Source organism: Melozone crissalis, unplaced genomic scaffold (genome assembly GCF_028551555.1).
Source record: "Melozone crissalis strain CALT ecotype California unplaced genomic scaffold, PUWL_Pcris_2 ptg000061l_1, whole genome shotgun sequence".
Lineage (NCBI taxonomy): Eukaryota > Metazoa > Chordata > Aves > Passeriformes > Passerellidae > Melozone > Melozone crissalis.
In genome coordinates this window covers 13,860,319-13,881,282 of record NW_026535839.1, presented here as the reverse complement: position 1 = coordinate 13,881,282, position 20,964 = coordinate 13,860,319, and the positions used below count along the sequence as shown (strand labels likewise).

The 20,964-nt window shown below is 40.8% G+C and overlaps 1 protein-coding gene across 15 annotated transcripts in view; it reads right to left on the bottom strand.

Moving 5' to 3' along the window:
• Nucleotides 1-231: 231 nt before the first annotated feature.
• The window catches only part of TENM2 (teneurin transmembrane protein 2), a 612,801-nt gene continuing 592,068 nt past the window's right edge, over nucleotides 232-20,964 (bottom strand). For all 15 annotated transcript variants that reach the window (XM_054288118.1, XM_054288120.1, XM_054288119.1 and 12 more), the window contains 6 exons: nucleotides 16,357-16,532; nucleotides 14,546-14,781; nucleotides 9,019-9,315; nucleotides 6,080-7,694; nucleotides 3,330-3,460; nucleotides 232-2,122 (listed from right to left, as the gene is read on the bottom strand). In XM_054288118.1, the coding sequence (XP_054144093.1) occupies nucleotides 1,361-2,122; nucleotides 3,330-3,460; nucleotides 6,080-7,694; nucleotides 9,019-9,315; nucleotides 14,546-14,781; nucleotides 16,357-16,532 (3,217 nt within the window). In that variant the 3' untranslated portion in view covers nucleotides 232-1,360. The remainder of the gene's footprint in view (nucleotides 2,123-3,329; nucleotides 3,461-6,079; nucleotides 7,695-9,018; nucleotides 9,316-14,545; nucleotides 14,782-16,356; nucleotides 16,533-20,964) is intronic.

Here is a 20,964-nt window from a genome sequence, read left to right as displayed (position 1 = left end):
GGTGCAGAGAGGGAGGGCATTCCTAAAGCATTTACCAATTTTCTCCTGTGTCCTAAGCAGATTTTTGGGTGATGTATGTGAAGGACTTTGCTTACCCAGAGATCAAAGGAGCAGCCCCCTGCAGGATCCATTGAACCACAGGAAGTCATTTCCACATACAAAATGCTGCGTGCATTAGAAACAGCCAGACAAGAATCGCTTTTACAAGATTTTGCAATGGAAGACAACTAATTCACAGGAGTTTTAGAGACTTTATTTATGTATAAACAATTTAAACACTTTGCCATAAATTATCTTTGCCTGTCTCTAGTCTTTGCTTAGCAGCAAATTAAAATTAATATAAAAACTCAATGAACAATTCATACATGTATATTACAAAAAAGTTCTTGTACCAAAGTTCTTATTAGACTTTTTTTTTCTTTTTTTTTTTTTTTTATGGTGACCGTAATGTGATTGTCTCAGTTTCTCGACCAAACAAACACACTAATAATTTTTAAATCTGAAACAGTGATTGTGCCTTCTGGCTGATGTATGTACAGGGTGATCTGACGTGGTGCCCATTTGCAATAGTGTAACACAATGCCCACAGCTCTACTGGAACTGATACCAACAAACTACTGAATCTAAACAGACTACACCCTGTAACTGTGTTATACTGTCCACAATGGAAATCTTCAAAGACAAACAGAGTATGAAATTTATCTGTAGTGATTTATAGCCACCATTTTGAATGTAACTTTACACTCTGCCCTCTTTGAATAAGTTAAGCTTCAGGCCAGACAAGTGGAGGGTCAGAGTGCAAGTGTGGTTTTGTTACTTTTAAATATATTTTCCTTTCCTATTTCCAGTGCGCTCTCACTTGCATTTCATTTGTCCTCCATTCGCTACACACAAATCACCCCAAAGTCATGTTTTAAATGCATCTGTATTTTGCTTTAAATGAAAACCTCTTGGATATTTATCAAACAAGCAGTCTGAATCATCTGTGTTTCATCAGCTGGTTAGTGAAAGTGGCCCACTTGGATTTCTTAGTTTGCTCACGTGTGAATGGAGTGAGGTAATACAATACGAGGCCTTCTTTTTGTTTTTCTTTAGACCCAGAACAAGTGGGTAATATTTCAGGGGTACTTTTTAATTTGTACGGTTAAGAGTTTTCAGTCTGGCTTTAGTCCACTTCAGGATGTGGTTTTTAATCACTTGAACAGTAGCATTTAACTCAAAAAATATGAGCTTTTTTGCCACTTACTATCCCAGAGTAGCTCAGCCTAGTGCCCCCTTTTAGGTCTTCATCTCCTTAGGAGAGGAGATAACAGTTATGACTACTGATTCATCCAGCAAAGGATGACAGCAGGTTAATTTGTTACCTCTTTCCCATTTCATTCTGTCTTAAAAACTGGATGTTGCTGCTACTGTCTGCTAGCTCTGGGTACTGCTCCACGGGCAGGACATAATATCCCTCGTAACCTTGAACCCTTCCCGTGCTGAGGAGCTGCTGCCTCTCTCCGTCTGTCCATACGCGGCTGCCCTCGCGTCCGTCCCGCGCCTTCTGCTGCTCCTTGGCCCAGGCTGCGGCCAGGGCTCGCTGCCGAGCCTGCTCCAGCACCCTGGCCTTCTCCTCGTCCAGCGTGTCGGCGCTCAGCCCATAGCGGATGTTGATGAGCAGCGTGGAGTGCTGGAACTCAACGTTCGTAAACCTTCGAGTCCTGCCGCTGACCAGGAGCGTGGGCTGCGACACGGTGACGTTGATGCCGCTGTCCAGCACCTTCCTCCCGCTGGTCATGGCCAGGGTGACCAGGTCGCTGTCGGCCGAGCCCACCTTCACAAAGTAGTGGGTGTCCTTGCCCTCGATGCTGTAGTGCATCTTCTCCAGGTAGTGAGCGCCGTTCAGGACCGAGGCGATCTTCCTACTGTCGTCCGTGGCGATGCTGGAAACACCGGTGGTGACACGGCCTTCCTTCACGGCAAACATGATCCCTTTCCCCACGATGGGAGTGCTCGTGGCAAACCAGTGGCCTGCTTTTTCTCTAATTTTGGCATGTAATCTTTTAGATATGACCTGTCCCTCCAGAGCCATGAAAGCCTGGTTGTGTCGTTCTGTCGTCTGCTGCACTCCTGTAATTAGCTGGGGAAAGCAGAACAGAACAAAAAAAACACCAAAGAAGATGCAGATACTCATTTCAGAGACCAATAATGATCTTTGCTTTGCTTTTTTAAAGGAAAGACATGCAGAGAAAAATTCTACACTCCAAAAGACCACCCTCAGTTATCCATCCATCCATCCATCCATCCATCCATCCATCCATCCATCCATCCATATCTTGTTCAGAATCAGGTAAATACTCATTCAGCAAATCATTTTGCCATCTGTAAGACCAAATAAAATACTTGTCATCACCCTCTGTAGCATACATGCACCACACATTTCAGTTTTGGCCAATCATATAATGCCCGGTCTCTAGCACAATTTTAATCAGAGCTGAAAACAAACAGAATCAATGTATTAAAAGGTGGCATTTAACTTGTGGACACTTTTCCCAGAGATTTCAACAAGTAAATATAACTAAAAAGCTTATGAATATAAACTTTTTTGTAAATAGATGGAATTTGGGCCCAAAAGCACCAAAGCAATTCCTGAAGAGGGGGTTTAGACTCTCAAATGACTTGGAAGCCTGGGAAAGTGGTATGTTTATGTTTATATGATTATTTTTGTTGTATTACCACAAAGATGAAATAAGCCTAGCAAAGAGTAGGATTGGAATTGGCCTAGTACTCTTCTGAAGTTTATTAAATGGGCTGGAATTTATTATGAAAGTTAAACCCATATAGTGTTCACCATTAATCTGACAAGTATGAACGCTGTAACTAAAATTAAATGAAATAGCAAATCAAAACCTCTAAATAGAAAAATGACAAAAAATGGCAAGAAGACCTCTTGCAGGGTGAGAAGTAGAACCCTTTTTACCATTAAAACAAGTACCAACCTAAGTTTATTGGAACACATTATTAGGATGGTTTTACCAAAGGTACAACAGATGATAAATTACCCTGACAAAGTCTCCCTTTGTCATTGCTAATCAAGTTAATCGAGTTACAACTTGTTAATCAAGGAATAACTCAATAAAAGACAAACTAATGACACTGTAATTATGATAACAACGAAGGCTGGCAAGAAAGGCATATGTTCATTAGTATAAAATGTAGCTATACTCACTTCACTTTACACTGAATTAAGTGCTTGGTCTTCTGCTGTAACTACAGAAGAGCCAGTGGTTCTATCCATAGAGTGGGGCAAATTTATCCAAAAAAAGTAATTTAATCTTTCTGCCTACCTGTCCATTTTCACACGCTTGACTCTCAGACAGCTCATATGGTGGTGACACAAAGTACATTTTTGCTCTAGGGAAACCAGGAATGATGTTGCTAAGCTGAAATCCAAACATCACCAACCAGCTCTTGACATCTGAAAATTGAAAGAAAGCACTTAAGTGAGAAAAACATGTGTTTAACAAATAGAGAAAAAAAAAAAATTAGGAAATCCATCTTTGACATCTTTAATTTCAAGTAGCAACTGAAGTCACAATTACTATTATTGTGTGGAACTTCACAGAAATGTAGCAATCCACTATGAAAAGGTACAGGAAACACTGCATTAAATTTACCCTAAATAAATCATCAGGGATATACCAGCTCTTTCATTATTTTCCATTAGAGCGCATGAATTATCCAAACATTTTACAGTATACAATACTTGTTCCATCTCTGACACCTTCTGATATGGCTACTATATGTAACCTATAAACTGTATTGGATAATGATGTATTATTAGGTTAACACTCTAAAAACATCTGCAAAAAGTCCTCTGGGGAAAGACATGGCTTCTCTTCTGTGTCCTACTTCCATCAGCTGTCATCAGGTCTCAGGAGGCTCCATTAAAAGGAGTGAGAAGCTAGATTTGTAAATCAGATGTCTAAATTTAGGCAACAAAAATATCCTCCCCATCCCTCCAGGGAAAGTAGGAGCTGTGTGAGAGTGTTACAGCTCAGCTCTGAGGTGAGCCTCAGCAAGTTCCAGATGTGGGATCAACCACAAAACTCCATCCTCAGACCTAGCCGTAAAAGTTAAGAAACAAAGTTAATAACAGTAATTCTCACTCTGCAGGTATTAAGAACCAATTATGTATTTTGGTTATCCAAATGATAACTCTTTTAACAAAAAAGAATCCATGACCCCATTTTACATTTTCTGTTTCCTGAATTAATGATAATTTTTGCTTAAAAATCTCTCCTGCCTTTCCCAGTGGCCATCTCTCCTCGCTGGCCTACACTGGCTCCACTTCTGTGAGCTGAGCTGTTGCAAAGCCTGTTTTCCCCAAAAGTCTTTTCTTTTCTTAGCCATTTTGACTCTAAAATTAGTAATAAAATACTCTCCCTCTGTGAGGTATCTGTATCCATCTTTCATCACACAATGTCTACTGTATTTTTCTGAACCCTTGGACAGCACAGGGTTACTGCTCCTCATAAGGCTTCAATTTCATTTTATGGTAAAATGGTATCTCCTGAACAATTCACTTCAGCTGTTCCAATTCCACAGAAACCAGAGCAGGACCTATATACAAAACAGTTACTATTTTGTTGAGCTAATGTGTTTTGCAGCACTGCATTTGCTACAAGAATTTGTTTTCAGCAAAACCTGTGAACAAACTCCTGTGTCAGGGGTTAACAGTAAGAATGGACTGCAGAGGAAAAGTTTTTGGTGTTTTGTTCTCTCTTTTTTTTTAACTACGACAACAAAGGTGCCATCATAATCACCTCTTGTCTAAGATAATCTGTTCAGTCCTACAGCAACAAATATTTGCATCACTGATGAAGTATTTTTACAGATTACAAGGTGTGTGTTGTACTTAAATGCAATTTATCTTATTCGATTTCATCCGGTGGACAGATAAATTAAATAAATACAATTTCAGAATGTGGAAAAACATAGTTAGATGATGTTGAAAATGAAGATCAAAGGGTGGTGGATGAAAATAGGACTTTTGTTGAATTTAGGACAACGAGATAATTTTAGTCAGCAGTATTTTCACACTATCAGATACAAATCACATTATCTCCTAATTGCAAAGTTGCTCCACTAGAACCTCTGGTGTGTTACACCTACTATTAGGTTGCAATGTACTAATGAAACATGCTGTGATTTTCTTTGAAGGAAATGCACACTTTTCTTGAAATTCAAATTACTGCTAAAATTAAGATCATTCCTTTTAAAAATGGTATCACTACACTAATTATTGTATACTGCATATTCAGTTCTGAAAAAAAGCTTTTCCTGAAGACATATTAATTACCTTTCCTTTTAGAAATTGCCAGCAGCTAGTTCAAGTACTGTGTGACGTTACTAAGTGAAAAATTATTCCTAATTAAGAAAGGGTTACAAGTTTTACCCAATTCTAACATATGTGATCAAAACTACTTTTGTTTCTCAGCTCTACAAAATCCATAACATTTATTAGTCTTTCAGGATGAAATAATCTTAAAAAAACATCAAGGATTTAATTTTAAAGACTAAAGACTGTTTGCATATTAAAAGTTAAATGGGAAAAAGAGGTCTAATTAAATCCATTCTTGGTGCTAATTCTTAATGTGCCCATGAGCTCAGACTGTAGTTGATTTTGAAAGTAGTCCTGAAAGAAAGAGATCTGAACAGTTCTGGATTGTGATACTGAACCAACCTGCCAGATTCCCATACATGACTTCACTTTTCTTGGTACAGAATTAGAATGAACATTTCTTTATACAGTACTAGTTCAATAGGAAGAGCACTATGGCTGTGCTGAAATTTTATATTCAGACAAACTTATATTTATTTTTTCCCTCCATAATTCATCATGGCTTCTCTCTTAGAGCCCTTTGTTCAGGGAAGAGTAGTGCCAAGGAATCAGAAATAGCCACTTTTAATAGGCAAAAGAGGAAAAACTTGATGTGAGGATTGAGCATAGGGCTCGTAAAGAGAAGCTGGGTTTCTTTCCCAAATCAGCTTCCAAGCTGTAGTGTTATGTATTATAAATGTGAAGAAGTCTCACCTGTTACATAATTCTTTAGATCCAGCTCATTGCTGAGAGGGTTGTTACTCTTGAACATGTACAGATTGAAAGGAGCAGGTTCTTTGCCAATATTTTTCCACATGGTGTAATCAGGAGATGTCCAGCGCCCAGCCAGGACATCGTAGTCCCTTTGGGTAAAATGCACGAGTTTGGTTAAAGGATCATACAGCCCTCCATGGAACCCAATGACCAGCTGGAAATCTGGGTTGGAGTCATAATAGATCTCCCCATAGGCTGTGTACTGGAGCTGCTTGATCATGAGGCCATTGATGCTGAACACAGCCAAAGGAGTGCCTGTGTTATCAGAGGCCACGTAATACTCTTCCCCACTGCTGCTCTCCATTGCAAACAGGTGCCCTTGCAGATCGTAGTACAAAGAGGTAATTTCAGAGTTGGAATGATTGTAGACATGAGTTACCCTGGTTGGATTGTGAAGATCAGCATAAAAGTACTGCAGATGATGCCCCAGGTTGGTCTTGCAGGAAGCCCTTCGGCCCAGCCCGTCGTAGCGGTACTGAACACTCCACCCATTGGCTTTGTTGTAAGCTCTGGTCAGGAGCCCTTTGGAGTTGTACTCAAACACGTCTGCACCCCGCTGCCACAGGTACCCATCATCATCAATCTTGTAGGGGATGTCACCCAGGCGCGTGATCCTGTCCCTGAGGTCGTAGCGCAGCGGCATCAGCCGGACGCTGTTCCCAGGGTTCAGGAGGTGCAGGTTCCCGTTCAGGTCGTAGCTGTAGCGCCAGGTGGGCCTGTCATTGACTGCCACGCTCTGCAGCTGCCCATCTCCGTCGTAGTCATAGGTGTACTTGGTGGTGTTGGCGTAGGGACCGAGTTTGAGCTCTCTTTTGGTCACCCTTCCCATGCTGTCGTACTGCACGGTCATCCAGTACATCAGGGACCGGAACATTTCGTACTGCACTTCCTTAATGCGCCCGTGGGTGTCAAAGTGCTTGCTCAGCGTCATAACTGCCGTGGTGATAATTTGGTTTATATCGTAATAAATAACTCCAAATTTGCCAAAATGCTCGACTTTGCCAGAAATCTCATCGTAACGGTAAAGGTCAACTGGAAGAGGCGTCTCACTTATGATGGGTTTGATGCTTGCAATTCGGAAGCTGTTGTCATGATATGTATAATCAAACCTTGCATTGACCATCCCTTCTTCAGAGAACCTGTAGATTTGTTTATCAACAAGAGGACCAATTTTCCTATAGCGAATGGTACAAGAAAACCCTCCACTTTGCAAATTCACCATTTTTAGGACACCTGTGGTTTCATCGTACCCAAAAGTAACCGCCGTGCTGTCATAAACAATTTCAGACAGCTTGGACAGCTTTCCATACTTGTAGAAGACTTGCCGGCCGGTGCCTAAAAACGATGCTTTCAGAATCCTGCCGTCGTCGCTGTAATCAAAAATGACCGAGGCGTTGCTCTCGGGGGGGTTGTAGATGTTCCTGATGTAGCCCACGGAGGTGTGGGTGGACATGCTATGCCGGGCCACGCTGGGCATGGTGACGGCGTGCAGGCGCTCCGAGGAGTCGAACTCGAAGATGTACTGGCGCTGGCTCTGCAACAGCAGCACCATCGACTGCAGGGGAAACAACAACAAAGCTATCAGCATGTGGCCCCAGAGAGGGAACTGAAGGAAAGTTTACTGGAGAGGCACTAATGTTAAATGAGTACAAAGAGAATCAGATACATTAGTCGGGGCATGGAGCTGCTCGGGAATATTGTCAGGTTGCCAGATGAGAGGATCTGCTCCTTGGAAATCAATAGGCTGACACTCCAGAGAAAGTGTAGGTTAGCAACCTGTGAGCTGTCCTCCCTGTAGGAGGACTTTTTTTTAAATTTTCCTTTTTTTTTTTTCCTGAGGGATGCAGAGGAGTTAGATAAATGACTTGATTTATCTTTCTGCCAGCAGTTGTAATTCACAACTGTTACTGTGAAATATGTGAGAAACTAAGCAGAGAACATCAACTGTGGTTTACTTAGAACAACAAGAACGGAAAGGGAAAACAATACACAGTTCTGCAGTATTTAACACACTTTTATGACTGAAGTGTGCTAATTAGGCTAAGTAAAAATGCACTACCATACTTTCATTTAATAAGTAACAATTAGAGATGAATTACCTGTTTCTACATGAACCTTTTGTTAGGTTTAGTCATGCATTTTTGGGCTTAATTAAGCACAATACATTGTCTTAATTTGTTGCCATTCTACAGCAGGAAAATATCAAAAGACAGAAACCATGAACAAAATATTTCCCATTAAGAATTAGTCATATTCAGCTGACTAAATGAAAAATAAGGAATTTTGAGACCAGGGATGGCTAATGGCTGGGATACACCAAAATAAGGAATTTTGGACCACGGATGGCTAACAGTTGGAATACACCAATCTTAGATAGCGGGCGTGTGTGATTTATGTGCCATGAAGCCAAACAGAATTTTGTGTCCTTCCAGCTCGGGCCAGGAGGCGACATTATCACAGACATATTTTCTTGAAAATCCTTTCATTAGGGTCTTTTCTCCTGAGAAGCTGAGAAGCTTCAGCTTCTCCATGTTTTGCCACTTTGGAATGTGATTTGGAGAATTGTTTACCCAGCATGTGAAATTGTTTTTACCTAATGACAAATGACAGCCACCTGTGTCGAGGCTGTGAGTAGTCACAAGATTTTATTATCATTCCATTCCATTCCATTCCATTCCATTCCATTCCATTCTTTTCTAGCCTTCTGATGAAATCTTATCTTCTATTCTTTTAGCATAGCTTTAAAATATAATTTTCTTTTAATAAAATATCTATCATAAAATAATAAACCAGCCTTCTGAAACATGGAGTCAAGATTCTTATCTCTTCCCTTGTCCTGGGACCCCTGAGAACACAACCACACACACGACACCACCTACGTTTTCCAGGTAGGTGTAGCTCCACACTTTGCCGTCGGCGAACATGCGCGACACGATCCTGCCCTGCTTGTCGATGTCGGTCCTCTCGCTCATGGCCCCGCGCTGCAGCCCGGCCAGGCGCCCGTTGAGGAAATAGGAGACGTTGACCGCGGCCAGGCCGCTGCTGGGCAGCCAGAGGAAGGGCCGGCCCAGCTGGTCGTAGATGATGCGCAGCGTGAACTTGCGGTGGTCGTCGTAGATCTTCTCGGTGCGGATGTTGCGGTCGTAGTCGATGGACAGCAAGTTCCTGCCGTGCACCTGGTGAGGGAAGGAGGCTGAGCTCAGCCAGGGCTGGGCACACCCAGCTTACAGCGGGGAAAGGGGATGCCTTTGTGGTATCATGGGATCAAAGCCCATCTGCCTAGTAAATTGGAAGGTCCTAGCTTAACTAAAGCACCTGAGTTGCATTTAGGGGATGCAGGGTAATGGCCTGCAGACTTTAGCAGACATTAACAGGGTTTAACTCTTGTTTAAGGCTTTGAAGGCCCTCAGTTTAGGTAATCCTAAGTTTCTGAGATGATGGTAAGGATTATAGGGGAGATAGGAAGGAGGATGATGAACATGGTGGTTAAGATGGCAATTATAAGGCTGGTTGGCTTGTTAGTGCATTGTTGTTTTACGTTGTTTGTGGTGTAAAACAGGGAAATCCTGTGTAGGGCTACTGTCAACTGGCTTTTGCTTTCTATTTGGTGCTATGCATTGAGATAATTTGGGGTCTTGCTGGGGTATTTCCCATCTCACTGCAATATGGGAGGTGATATCCAACAGTAAAAAGCTTCCATCACGGTCAGAACAGATAGACATTCTGCACACTGAGGTCTTAAAGTGCAGAGAATTTTGCACTTTATTTATATTTTAATTTTGCACTTTATTTATATTTATATTTTGCACAGAATATTTTTCTACTTATTCTATTTTTCTATTTTCTATTTTAATTTTGTACTTCCACCAGCAAATTTTTTTTTGCCCTTTTCCCTACAATCACTCTAAGAACAATAGAAGAAATTCTTGTGTCTTTATTGAGGTTTAGCCACTTCTATAATTGCAACACCCTGCTTAGAATTCATTAATTTACTGCTTTCTTCCTTTACTTTCCAAATATTCAACAGATCCTTCACTTGGCTTAAAAATTCTGCTCATACAGGCTGGGAAAGATGGATTTCTAGTGTTGAAAACATAGGTGCTAAATAATTAGGTTAAATATTTTTCTTTTTCCCCCCTCCTTTTTTTTTTTTTTGTTACAATTTTCATTCAAAGTACACCATGAAGTGTTTCAGTGGCAGAATTATTTATTTATTTATTTAAAATAAAAGAGCAAAACAGAGGCAAAGGAGAATAAGAATGCCAAATGGGGAGCCTTCTAGGGAGAGTGTTATAATGAGAGATACATAAATATTTTCACTGGGGGGTAAGGCATAGAATTCAGGCTAATGCTGTAATTTGATAAAGCTTCTTAAGTAATGTAACTGTAGATGTGACATTAATAAAGTAGAAGTTTTAAAATTAGATATAATTTCAGAGCAATGACTAAAAGTATTCATCAATTTCTGGGAATTTGTTCTTTAGTTTATGTTTTACAGTGGCTTTGATAATGCAACGTTTCCTCTTATCCAAAATTAAACTGTACATCAAACAATATGTAAATTAACCCTGAGCCTTTCTTGAGGATATAAAAATTATTCTGAGATATATTCACTGGCAGGGGTAAACCCAATTCCCACCCCAACCAACTCAGTAGAAATTCAGTTATACAGACACATTTAAAATTAATACAGTTTCATGTTTGTAAAGAAATAATTATTTCAAATTATTGCTCATTACCCTAATTTTTTCCATTAATGAAATTAATCTCTTTAACAGTTTGCATTTCCTCTGTGGGCAATTACTAGGGAAAAAAAAGCTCTTTTCTGTAGGTTTTCCCAAAGGTTATCCCAGCAACAACTTGCCCTGTGATTCACAGAAAAGACAGAGTATTTTTCTTAAAACACCTTGGGGCAAAACAAGTCATATTCTGCTTTCCCATTGCAATGAAAATAAAGCCAGGGAAGCCAAACTCAGCATCAGTGATTTCTCAGCTGGTTACTCTTGTTTTGTAGGATCAACCCTGATGGCAGACATATTGAAAAAAACCCTTTTCATGAGCAGAAGAGAGCTTTTACCCCTCAAAAACATTTAGCTATAGAATTAAAGGGTCAGTGTATGACTGAAATAGCCCAATTTCTTATGGGTAAGTAGATTTTCTAAAAAAAAAAAAGAAGAAAAGTCTTTCAGAAAGATTATGAACTGAATTTTAGCTTTGGGGGTTTTGTTTTGGTGTTTTGTAACTTCTGAAGCTTCATAAATCAGTCAGGATTTCTGGGTTTTGTTCTCTCCATTACAGTAACTGCAATAGAAATCTGCACAAAGGAAAGTCTGACTGCAGGTATCCCTTCTTTTCTCAGAAACTTTATAACAGTTATTTGGTTTTGCCATAGAAAACAAAATTATTAGGTTTTTAAAAATGATTACACACACAAGAGCCGTGCACACACACAAATATCACTTGGAGATGCACACATGAACATCACCTGCTTGGAGAATTCAGTACCTTCATTTGCATTTGTAAAATGAGTAAAACCAGAGACTGTAATTGCAGTATCATATTAATTATGTAGGAACCCAAACAGGCTGATAATTTCCACCCTTCCTGGGGACACTGAGAGCAGTCCCAAGTATCACAACTGCAGATTACTCCACAGGCCCTTTCTCTTTTGTTCACTAATCTGGTTTTCCCCTGGCTGCTGCTGAGGTGGCCCTGGGGACGAGCCCTTTGTGCCCTGGAAAGGTCTGGCCACAGAAATCTCCTACAGGATGCTGCTCCATAATCAAAAGCCTTCAGACAGGAATCGCAGCAGGACTTTACCTGAAACTACAGCAAGACACTGAAGTGTGGTGCATCACACAGCAGCAGACAGTGAGTGGGGTAAGATAAAGGTGAAGTTCTTTTCTCAGGTAGCTGAAATGTGCCCAGGCAGGTGTGCAGATTCCTACAGGTGTGGCTGGGAGGGCAGAGCCTGGGCTCAGGCAGCACCACTGTGTGAGGGCTCATACAGCCAGCCAACACTTTGGGTTGGAAGGAACCTGTGAATCTCCCAGAACAACCCTTCTGCACTGAGCAGGGACATCTTCAACTGGAGGAGGCTCTGCAGAGCCCTGCCACCCTCACCCTCAGTGCTTCAGGAATGGGGCACCTACCACTGCTCTGGGCAACCTGTGCCAGTGCCTCTCCACAGCACCATAAAAAGCTTCTGTATCACTACTTTACATCTACCCTCTTTTAGATAAAGCTGCCACACCTTGCCCTGTCACAACAGACCCTAAAACAAAGTGTGTTCCCATGTTTTTATAAGCCTCCCTTAAGAAGCACAGGGGCGTGGGCTCCAGCAAATATTCCCCAGTGTACTGTGGGGTGAAGTACTCAGGCAAGAGGTGAATCACCAAGAATGCCCACCCTCCAGCCACACTGATTGTGCACTGGGGCTCCAGGAGGTGGCCCTGCTGCTCTGTCAGCTCTGCAGCAGTGCCCTGCTCCGTGTCACTGTGTGCCACCTGCTCCCCACAGCATTCCAACACACTTGATCTGCTTGTTCACTAAACAACTTGTAAAGATGAATTAGAATAAATGAGATGCAAATAAATTCTATGCTTTCTCCCTCGTTTTCAAATTTCATTTTCAGTCCACTCAACCTGTGATAATCTCATAGTGATTTTCATTTAAAAGAGCTAAATGGATATGTGATTATTGTTGCAGGAACTAACACCAGACAATTAAATGTTGAGGTGTTGCTAGATAAAGCATTGTTTTGATTTGCATAAACATGATGCAAAAAAAACCTATCTCAGAAAACCTATCTCAGGCAAGGTTTCAGCACTAAGATGTGCTTAACTTCAGCTAATTACCACGAGTACGTCTATTAAATTTTTAGTATTGGGAATTAGGATTACTGCAATTTCATTTCAGCAACCTATTTTTATTTTGAACAACACCTAGTCAAAATGTAGAGTTGATCTGTTTTCCACTTCCAATCAACTGCTGCAGGTCAACACATCAAAAATCGATTACACAGACATGAAATTTAGTCATTAAGGATTAGCTGCTAATCTCATTCAATTTTTTTGTCCAGCCTTCCCCCTCTCCCAAGTAAGTACATTCTGAGCATTTGTGAGAGTAAGGAAAGATTTGTCAACTCAAAACTGGGAATAAGATGCTAGCAATAGGAAAATATAAAAAAAATAACATCCAAGCCTCTTTTTTTTGGTAAATCACTACATAATTGCTTGCATATAGTGCATTTTCTATGTGATCTTGAACACACTGAACTGTACTTTATCTTCAGCAATGTTAAAAGGATTGCTAAAAGAATGAGGACTTGATCAGCACTGTATTTGTTTTCTGCCCAGTATCTCAAATCCTTTCCTAAACTGCACATACTGAAGTAGTCCAGTCAAAATATCAGTGAAAATCAGGCCAGCAAAGCACAGAATGGGATTAATCCAGCTGCAGCAGATCTTTAATTTGGCAGGGGACGGATTACATGACCTGACTGTCTTCCTTATCCTGTGCTTACCATTTTGTAATTATGGCAATTATTTTCCAATCTGCCATTTGGGAAAGGGAACAAACACAACATGCCTGTCTCAGTGAGTCTGTAGGGGGATTTCACAGCAGCAGAATGCTGTAGTTGTGTTTGCTCCCCAGCACGAGCTGGGGTAAGTCTGTCCTGGCAGTTTTACAAGTGGTGAGAGCTCAGATTCCCACCCCCTTGAGAGGCAGAGAATTTTGCAGCAACAGGGCAATGAAGCTGGGGGAGGCTCTAGAAAACACCTTTAGAGGAATGGCTGAGGGAGCTGGGGGTGTTTAATCTGCAGAAAAGTTGGTTTGGGGGTACCTAATTGCTCTCTACAAACCCCTGTAAGGAGTTAGCAAGATGGGGGTCAGGCACTTCTGCCATATCTCAAATGAAAGGACAAGAGGAAATAGCCTCAAGTTGCACCAGGGGAGGTTCAGATTAGATATTTGAAAAACCTTTCTCACTGAAAGAGTGCTCGTGCATTGGAGTATGTTGCCCAGGAAGGTGGTGGAGTCACCATCTCTGGATGTGTTCCAGAGGCATTGGGATATGGCATTTGGGGATATGGTTATTACAGTGGGACTGGGGCAATGATTGGACTACATGATCTGGAAGGTCTATTCTAACACTGATGATTCTGTAATATTTTAGGTATTTTTACCAATCTCTTTTGGAATACTTTTAGTAACAAAGCTCTATAGCTGATTGCAGCAGATGATTCCATGCAGTCAACTGAGCTCTCCAACAGTGTCACACCAAAGACAATCCCAGAGCTGTACATTTTTAACAAGTAAAAGTAACATCCTTCAAAATAAAAACAAAATAATTTTCTGCCCAAAGAAGAAAGGACGATTATTGTAACAACAGGTTCTACTTACCCTGAGCTTTCTTCCAAACACCGTCACTTTGCCTTTAATCTGCTCCTTCCTCAGGCGCCATTCAATTGAGTTTAAACCATTTTCCATGGGCAGAGAAATATTACAGCGTCCTATGGTGGGAGTCACAGTCCCAGCCAGGACATGAGGCTCGCTGTGAAAGCTAATGCTCATGCCATTGGCATACATCACTCTCAAAGTACCATTATTACAGAGCTGGTAGCTGTTCCTCACTTGATCTACAGCAATAATGAAAAGAAAATAATTTAGCTACTCCAGTCATAAAGAAAACATATAGCTTAATTTGATTGGTTTTTTATTGCACTCCTGTTGATGTTAAATGAAGTCAGCCTGCAATTACCATTTACGTGGTACTATGGTGGAAATTACAGATGTTACTGATTCATGTAAAGAACAGTAGTGTAACAGTGAGCCTGCAGAGAGATACTGTGTTTATTTCATTATTTTTTCCCTTCAGTCTTAATTGTGAATCAAAATGCACAGTGATACGTGTTGAACCACGTAATTTATTTCTGATATGAACAAAAACTCCTGAAAACTGAACTGCTGGATAAACAACAAAGCATTAAACTCCAGGACAAAAAGAAAAAGATGATGATTACTGGACTCTTTATAAGTAGGAAGAAGTGTGTGCCTCTTCTTTTTTGTTTCCCTCTGTTTAAAAACTGTCTCCAAGCAGAGGTTTTGTAAAGAATTACAAAATTCTTTGTAATTTTTTTTTTAAAGCCACACAAAAAGTGTGGCTTTAAACCCTCAAGGTGTGAGGCTCCAGCAGTGCAAGCTGGCAGCCACAGTGGCTCCCTCTCCTGCCTCCCTGCCTCCCCACGCTGGCCTGACGTGCACACCCGGCCCCTGACAGAGAGGAGTTACAGAAACAAGCCCGTGCTTCTCTGGCCATGCTGCTCTCCAGCTGTTTGACACAGCCAAGTCCCCTCTCAGCCAGGATGGAGTGCCAGAGTGTGCAGCTGTCAGCAACACATCAATATTTGCCTGACAGAAGGACAGCATCTACGTAATTAATCATCCGCTATATGAGAAATTAAGTCTTTGTAACCAGACCTGTCACGGTATAATAGTCTACAAATGTTGACATTTATGTCAAGAGGAGACTATTGTTTGATGGTGATATTCTCATTCCAGTGACGTTATATCTTAATTAAAAAGCCCCATCACTCACCAAATCCCTTTCAGTCTGTATTTGATAACTGACCCCACTCCATCAGATGCAATGCCTGGGCGGTGCTGGAATGCTCTGCACAAACTCTGAGCCTGTGCTGCTGCTGCCTCCTGCCACCCTCAGGCTGTAACTCTGCTCTGGGAGGGCCATCTCTGGCACACACCATCCACTGCCCTGGCTGTTCTACACTCTAATTAATGGCAGTGTATACATTTAGAAGACTTGTTCTGCTAGAAGGCTTCTTGAACCTCTCCAGAAGGATCTCCCCAGCAGTCAGGTTGCATCTCTGTAGCACGGAAGTCAGAACCAATTTTGCAGGGAAGTACATGGAAATATGCAAGTGGGTGAAGTGACCCTGACCCAGGAGGCAGTGGCAGGACTAACCTTCCCCAGCAGACAGTGACCACATGTACTTGACACAAAGCAGGACTGCAAAATGGCTCTTACCTGTCCTGAAGACCTGTCATTTTAGGAATAAGCTTTATGGGAGTTTTTCTTGCAAACCTTACACGGTTTCCCCCTGCTCATGAGTGTACTAATGACACGAATCATCAGTGAATTGCTTTCTCAGGCTGTGTGTGTGGTTAGGAGTGTGCTGAGAAGTGTGCTTTGGTACCTTGAACAACTGTATAGGAAGCCTCCACAGAGGAGAGATTTGTGATGACCGTGACATCGTCATCCCGATTAGAATTCTCAATGTCGATGGTAATGGACTTTTCCATTTCCCGATGAAGGCTAGTTACCACTCCAGTGGGACGTGTCACATTGGTCAGACGCCCTTCATGATCATAGCTAATAGAAAAGTTAGTGAGAGCAAAAAAGCATGAGGATATATGTTCATTTCAATACCCAATGTATTAATAATGCAGCACATTTGTGCAAAAAACCCCGGACTGAAACAGATTTTCAAGAACATCCTGGCCATATCTATTTCTCTGTTCTTGAAAGAGTCTCTAATGATGAAATATTATTTTTCAGATACTGATCTCAACTACATGGGTGCAAATCCAGGCTAGCTTCTTTTGAATTATTAAATTAATTAAATTATTATGAATATACGGAGTGATATTTGGCTCAAACAATTATAACTAGTAAATTACTCTGCATTTTAACAGTTGCATTTCACTCTAAGGAAGTGGACTTCTTATGGACACTGCAATAAACAATTGCATAAACTGCACATTTGCTTTTGAATACCTCGTGGAAACTAAGTATAGTCTTGAGTGACATATCAAGGAATAAACTTGCCATAAAGTATTAAAATATACATCAGCTTGACAACATTATAATTTCATTTAGATCTTATCTGTGGTATTGAACTGCATTTTGGGGTCAGTATTTTGGATCATAAGGATGAAAGATGAAAAGTAGAAAGGGCAGCAGTCAGCACTCAGAATAGACCTTAGAAAATTATTTAAATGCTCCAGAGGCATAAAGATAAAAAAAAAAGAAAAAAGAAAAAAAGAAAAAAAGCTTTCCATGATTTTACAGAGTTAAATTTCTTTCGAGGTATAAAGCCTGAGGAGGGGGGAAGGAAGGAATGCTGCTGGAAATCAAATCATACCCTTTCCCCCTTTCCTGCAGTATGCTCTAGCTGTGTGCATACATTTGCTAAAGAAGCAATCCCTTGGATCTTAGGGGCAAGAAATGGGGACCTGAAACAAAATCAGCATTCCAGTCTGACACTCTGCTTGCTGCAATTCTCTACTGGTGCAAGTCTCTCACCCAGCCGCTACCAAAGCACAGGTGCTTCTAGAGAGCAGAAAGGCAAGAAAAAATGTCCTGTGTAGATAAAGGGAAAAGTTTAGGTAGAGATTGAAACCAACTGGTCATCCTTGGGATGGAGAGATGCAGGGAGCAGGAAGCCTGGAAGAGAACTGGTAAATCCATTGCACTGCCTGAGAGTAACAGAAGAGAAGAGGAGCACGTTTAGTAGCATGGAGCCAGCTCAGTTCAGTGCAGGCTGTGGTTAGCTGTAAAGATGAAAACAAAATCAGAGCTTTCAACATGGCTTTACAAATTAAAACACTCAGAAACCTCAGACTAGGCCACCTGAACTGTACAGCATATCTAAAATATTAAGACACAGATTGGCTCCTCAGTTAAAATGAACAAAATAGATGACTCATATCCATTGCAAATGGTGGCACCCATTCAACTGAATATTGGGGAGGAAGGAAAAAATCACCTGTGGAGCAACAAGCCTTACCAGAACCAATGGAAGTATTAGGCAAAAAAGGAAACCAATAAAAAAAAGCATCATGGGACCTAAAAGGGACCAATAACACATGGTGTTCATTTAAGTGGCTCAGGATCAAAGAAAGATTAAGCAGCATGATTTTTCTCAGTATAGTCACAAGTTTCTCCCCACAGATACATATATATTTATATATGGATATATTATCATATCAGCAAGATACTGAAAAAAAGATAATATGTTGAGATAATCTATGAAAGTGGGTTAGGTCTTTATAGAGGTCTTCACAAAAAATATTGAAAAGCACTCCAAAAGAACAGCTAAAGGAAGAACTGGATCCAGCCAAGCATCTGTCTTGCAGGGGAAAAATAAAAAGTACAAAAATGGACAATTTCAAAAATTTTAAAGGTTAATAAGGCCCCTTAAGAGTCTGTATGTGGTGTGTTTCATGGTGAGCAGAGTGAGGAAGAGAACACTTGGATGTCAAATCTTACAACACAGACAGTGTTATTTAGGACAAACTAGAAAAAACTATGAGTGTCTCCAGTGTGACTCTACAGCACTCGGTGAACTTCCAGAAAAATGGTTGGTGAAATTCCCCATCAGCAAATATATTTTAGGCAATGCAAATGAGACATTAATTTAAAGTTTTCATTCACATTGCTGGGTTTTTAATTAACCTAGGAAAAATTCCTGGGGATTGCTGTGGGCTACTCACTGGAAATCTCTATTTAAAGTGTAAGGGCAGTCTAAAAAGTAAATATGGATGTGGATGTACAGAGATTGAAGCAGAAAAATGAAAATATTCCAGTGCTATTTCAAGAATTGATTGTTTTACCCCTGCCATGGGGTGTGTTCCCAAGTGCTGGTCACAGCTTTGAAAGCAGCAACAGTACAGAGTAAAAGGGTTTATAAGCAAGTGATGGATACAGTTAACAAAATACATACAAAAGTACTCTCATTGAAGATATGCAGACCATTTAGATTACGAGTGAGATATAGAAAAAATTCACTACTTAAATGATATGTACACACTCTGATACCATTATATAAAGAATGCATTTCTACTTTGTCCATTGTATCAAAATAAAATCTTATTTAAAAAATACTTCAAAGGTAAAAAAATTAAAATTAATATAACAGAAACCTTTTATCGACCACAAAATTTAAGTCACATATTCCTGAGGATTTTTTGGAATTTACGTATTATATGAGAGCGAGTGCTCAGTAGAATACAACACACAGACATTTATCTGAATAATAAACTATATATTAATTAAATGACTATGCACTTCTCTTCTTCATGTCATGAACCTGGGTTTGATGATGTAAAAACCAAAAATTTACAATGAAAAATATATTAATTGACATGGTGTCTCCTTCAGAAGCAGTCTCTGCCTACTGCAATGTGTGACACAACATCAGCCTGGATGAATCAGGTCTGATAAGGCAACCTGTACATTTTCAAATGAGGTGGGCTCTGGGTACTCTGAAATTCCTGAGCTTTTGTTACTGACTTCAGTTAGAGTAAGGCTTCATCCCAAATTTTTCTACAAATAAAATTACAAGGGCAAACAAGCTTTCTTTATCCCAGTACCTTAAAAACCAACAAACAGCATCTCCCCACTGCTACCTCACCAGATCTTTGCTAACTGTGACCCAGACCCCCTGGCAGCAGGCAAAGGTTTCCCAGGACAGCTCTGGGTGACAAAGGCACAAAGCTGGTGGCTGTCTCCGCAGCCTGATGGCTCTGAGCTGCCCATGGCCACCCCTAGAGCTCAGCCTGGACCATGGGACACAGCTGAGCACCTGGCACCTTCTCAGGTAGCCACAAGCATCCGTGCATCCATCCCTTCAGTGGGTTTGTGACAGTGCCCTGCGGGCTGCTGTCCCTGGCCACTGCTGTGGCACCTCTATTCCTCAGGCAATTTTTATGAGCAGCATCCCAGCCTCAGGTTTGAGTTGTGCTCCTGACAGCTCGTGGGTGGAGCAGGAAGGGCAGGGCCATATCCAGCACTGCAGAGAGGAGGAACAGCAGCTTCTGCCTTAACACAGAGCTGGGCAAGGCACAGACCCACACACAATTACACACAGCCCTGTTTTCTCTCCCTTTTAAAACTGATTCCAGAAAAAAACTGCGGCACTCTCTCAGGATGCTCCCTAGACCGAGAGGAATACCACAGGGAGCTGCTTCAAAGATCTGTGCTTCATGCCCAAGCCAAGCTTAAATTACCCCATGTGAGCCTGCTGGTAGCTGTTCTATTATTGAAGAGCCTTGGCTGCTCCTGCTGCAAATGAGCTGCATGCACGTGCACAGATGCTATCTATAGAATTCACATATGGAATGTGCACACACACAAACCAGCCTGTGTCTGCAACTCTCTGCTGATGCAGATGAACACCTAGATTAACTGTACAAATTTAATTCTGAGAGCATTTTCAGGGTAAAGTTGAAATTTTAAAATTTAAAATTGAGAGGAATATACCCAATAAGATAACACGGCACTTCAGCGCCTGGTTGATATAAATGCACTGACATAAATTTTTCATAAGAACTTTAGCTCATGTAGTACTTTACCACTTAAAAGACCTCTGTTTTTTTCCAGTTCTGCTGCCATATTAACAATTTTGACTGCTGATTACGGCTGTATGAATGCATGAATGTAACTGCATAGAAAACTACTTCATTGTCCTTATAAACTCTCATTGGCTGAATACTTCTTTCATCTTCAATTGATATTAAGTTATAACTACCAAAAAAATTTCAGAATGATGAATACCCAATTTTCTCTTAGGAGCTGTTCCAAAGAAAAAACAGAAACCAGAAACCAGTACTGAGTGACTGTGGACTGTGATTGTTTAGGTTTGTATATTCAATTTAAATAATATATTCAATTTAAATAATGTTTTTATGGTTCTCTCATCTGTGAGCTCTATGCTTATGAGAATGTATGTACAAATTTGGGAGAAATGAGTTATTTCTGCTGCCTCATCAAAGTTACTAATTATCTAAGACAGTACCTCAGG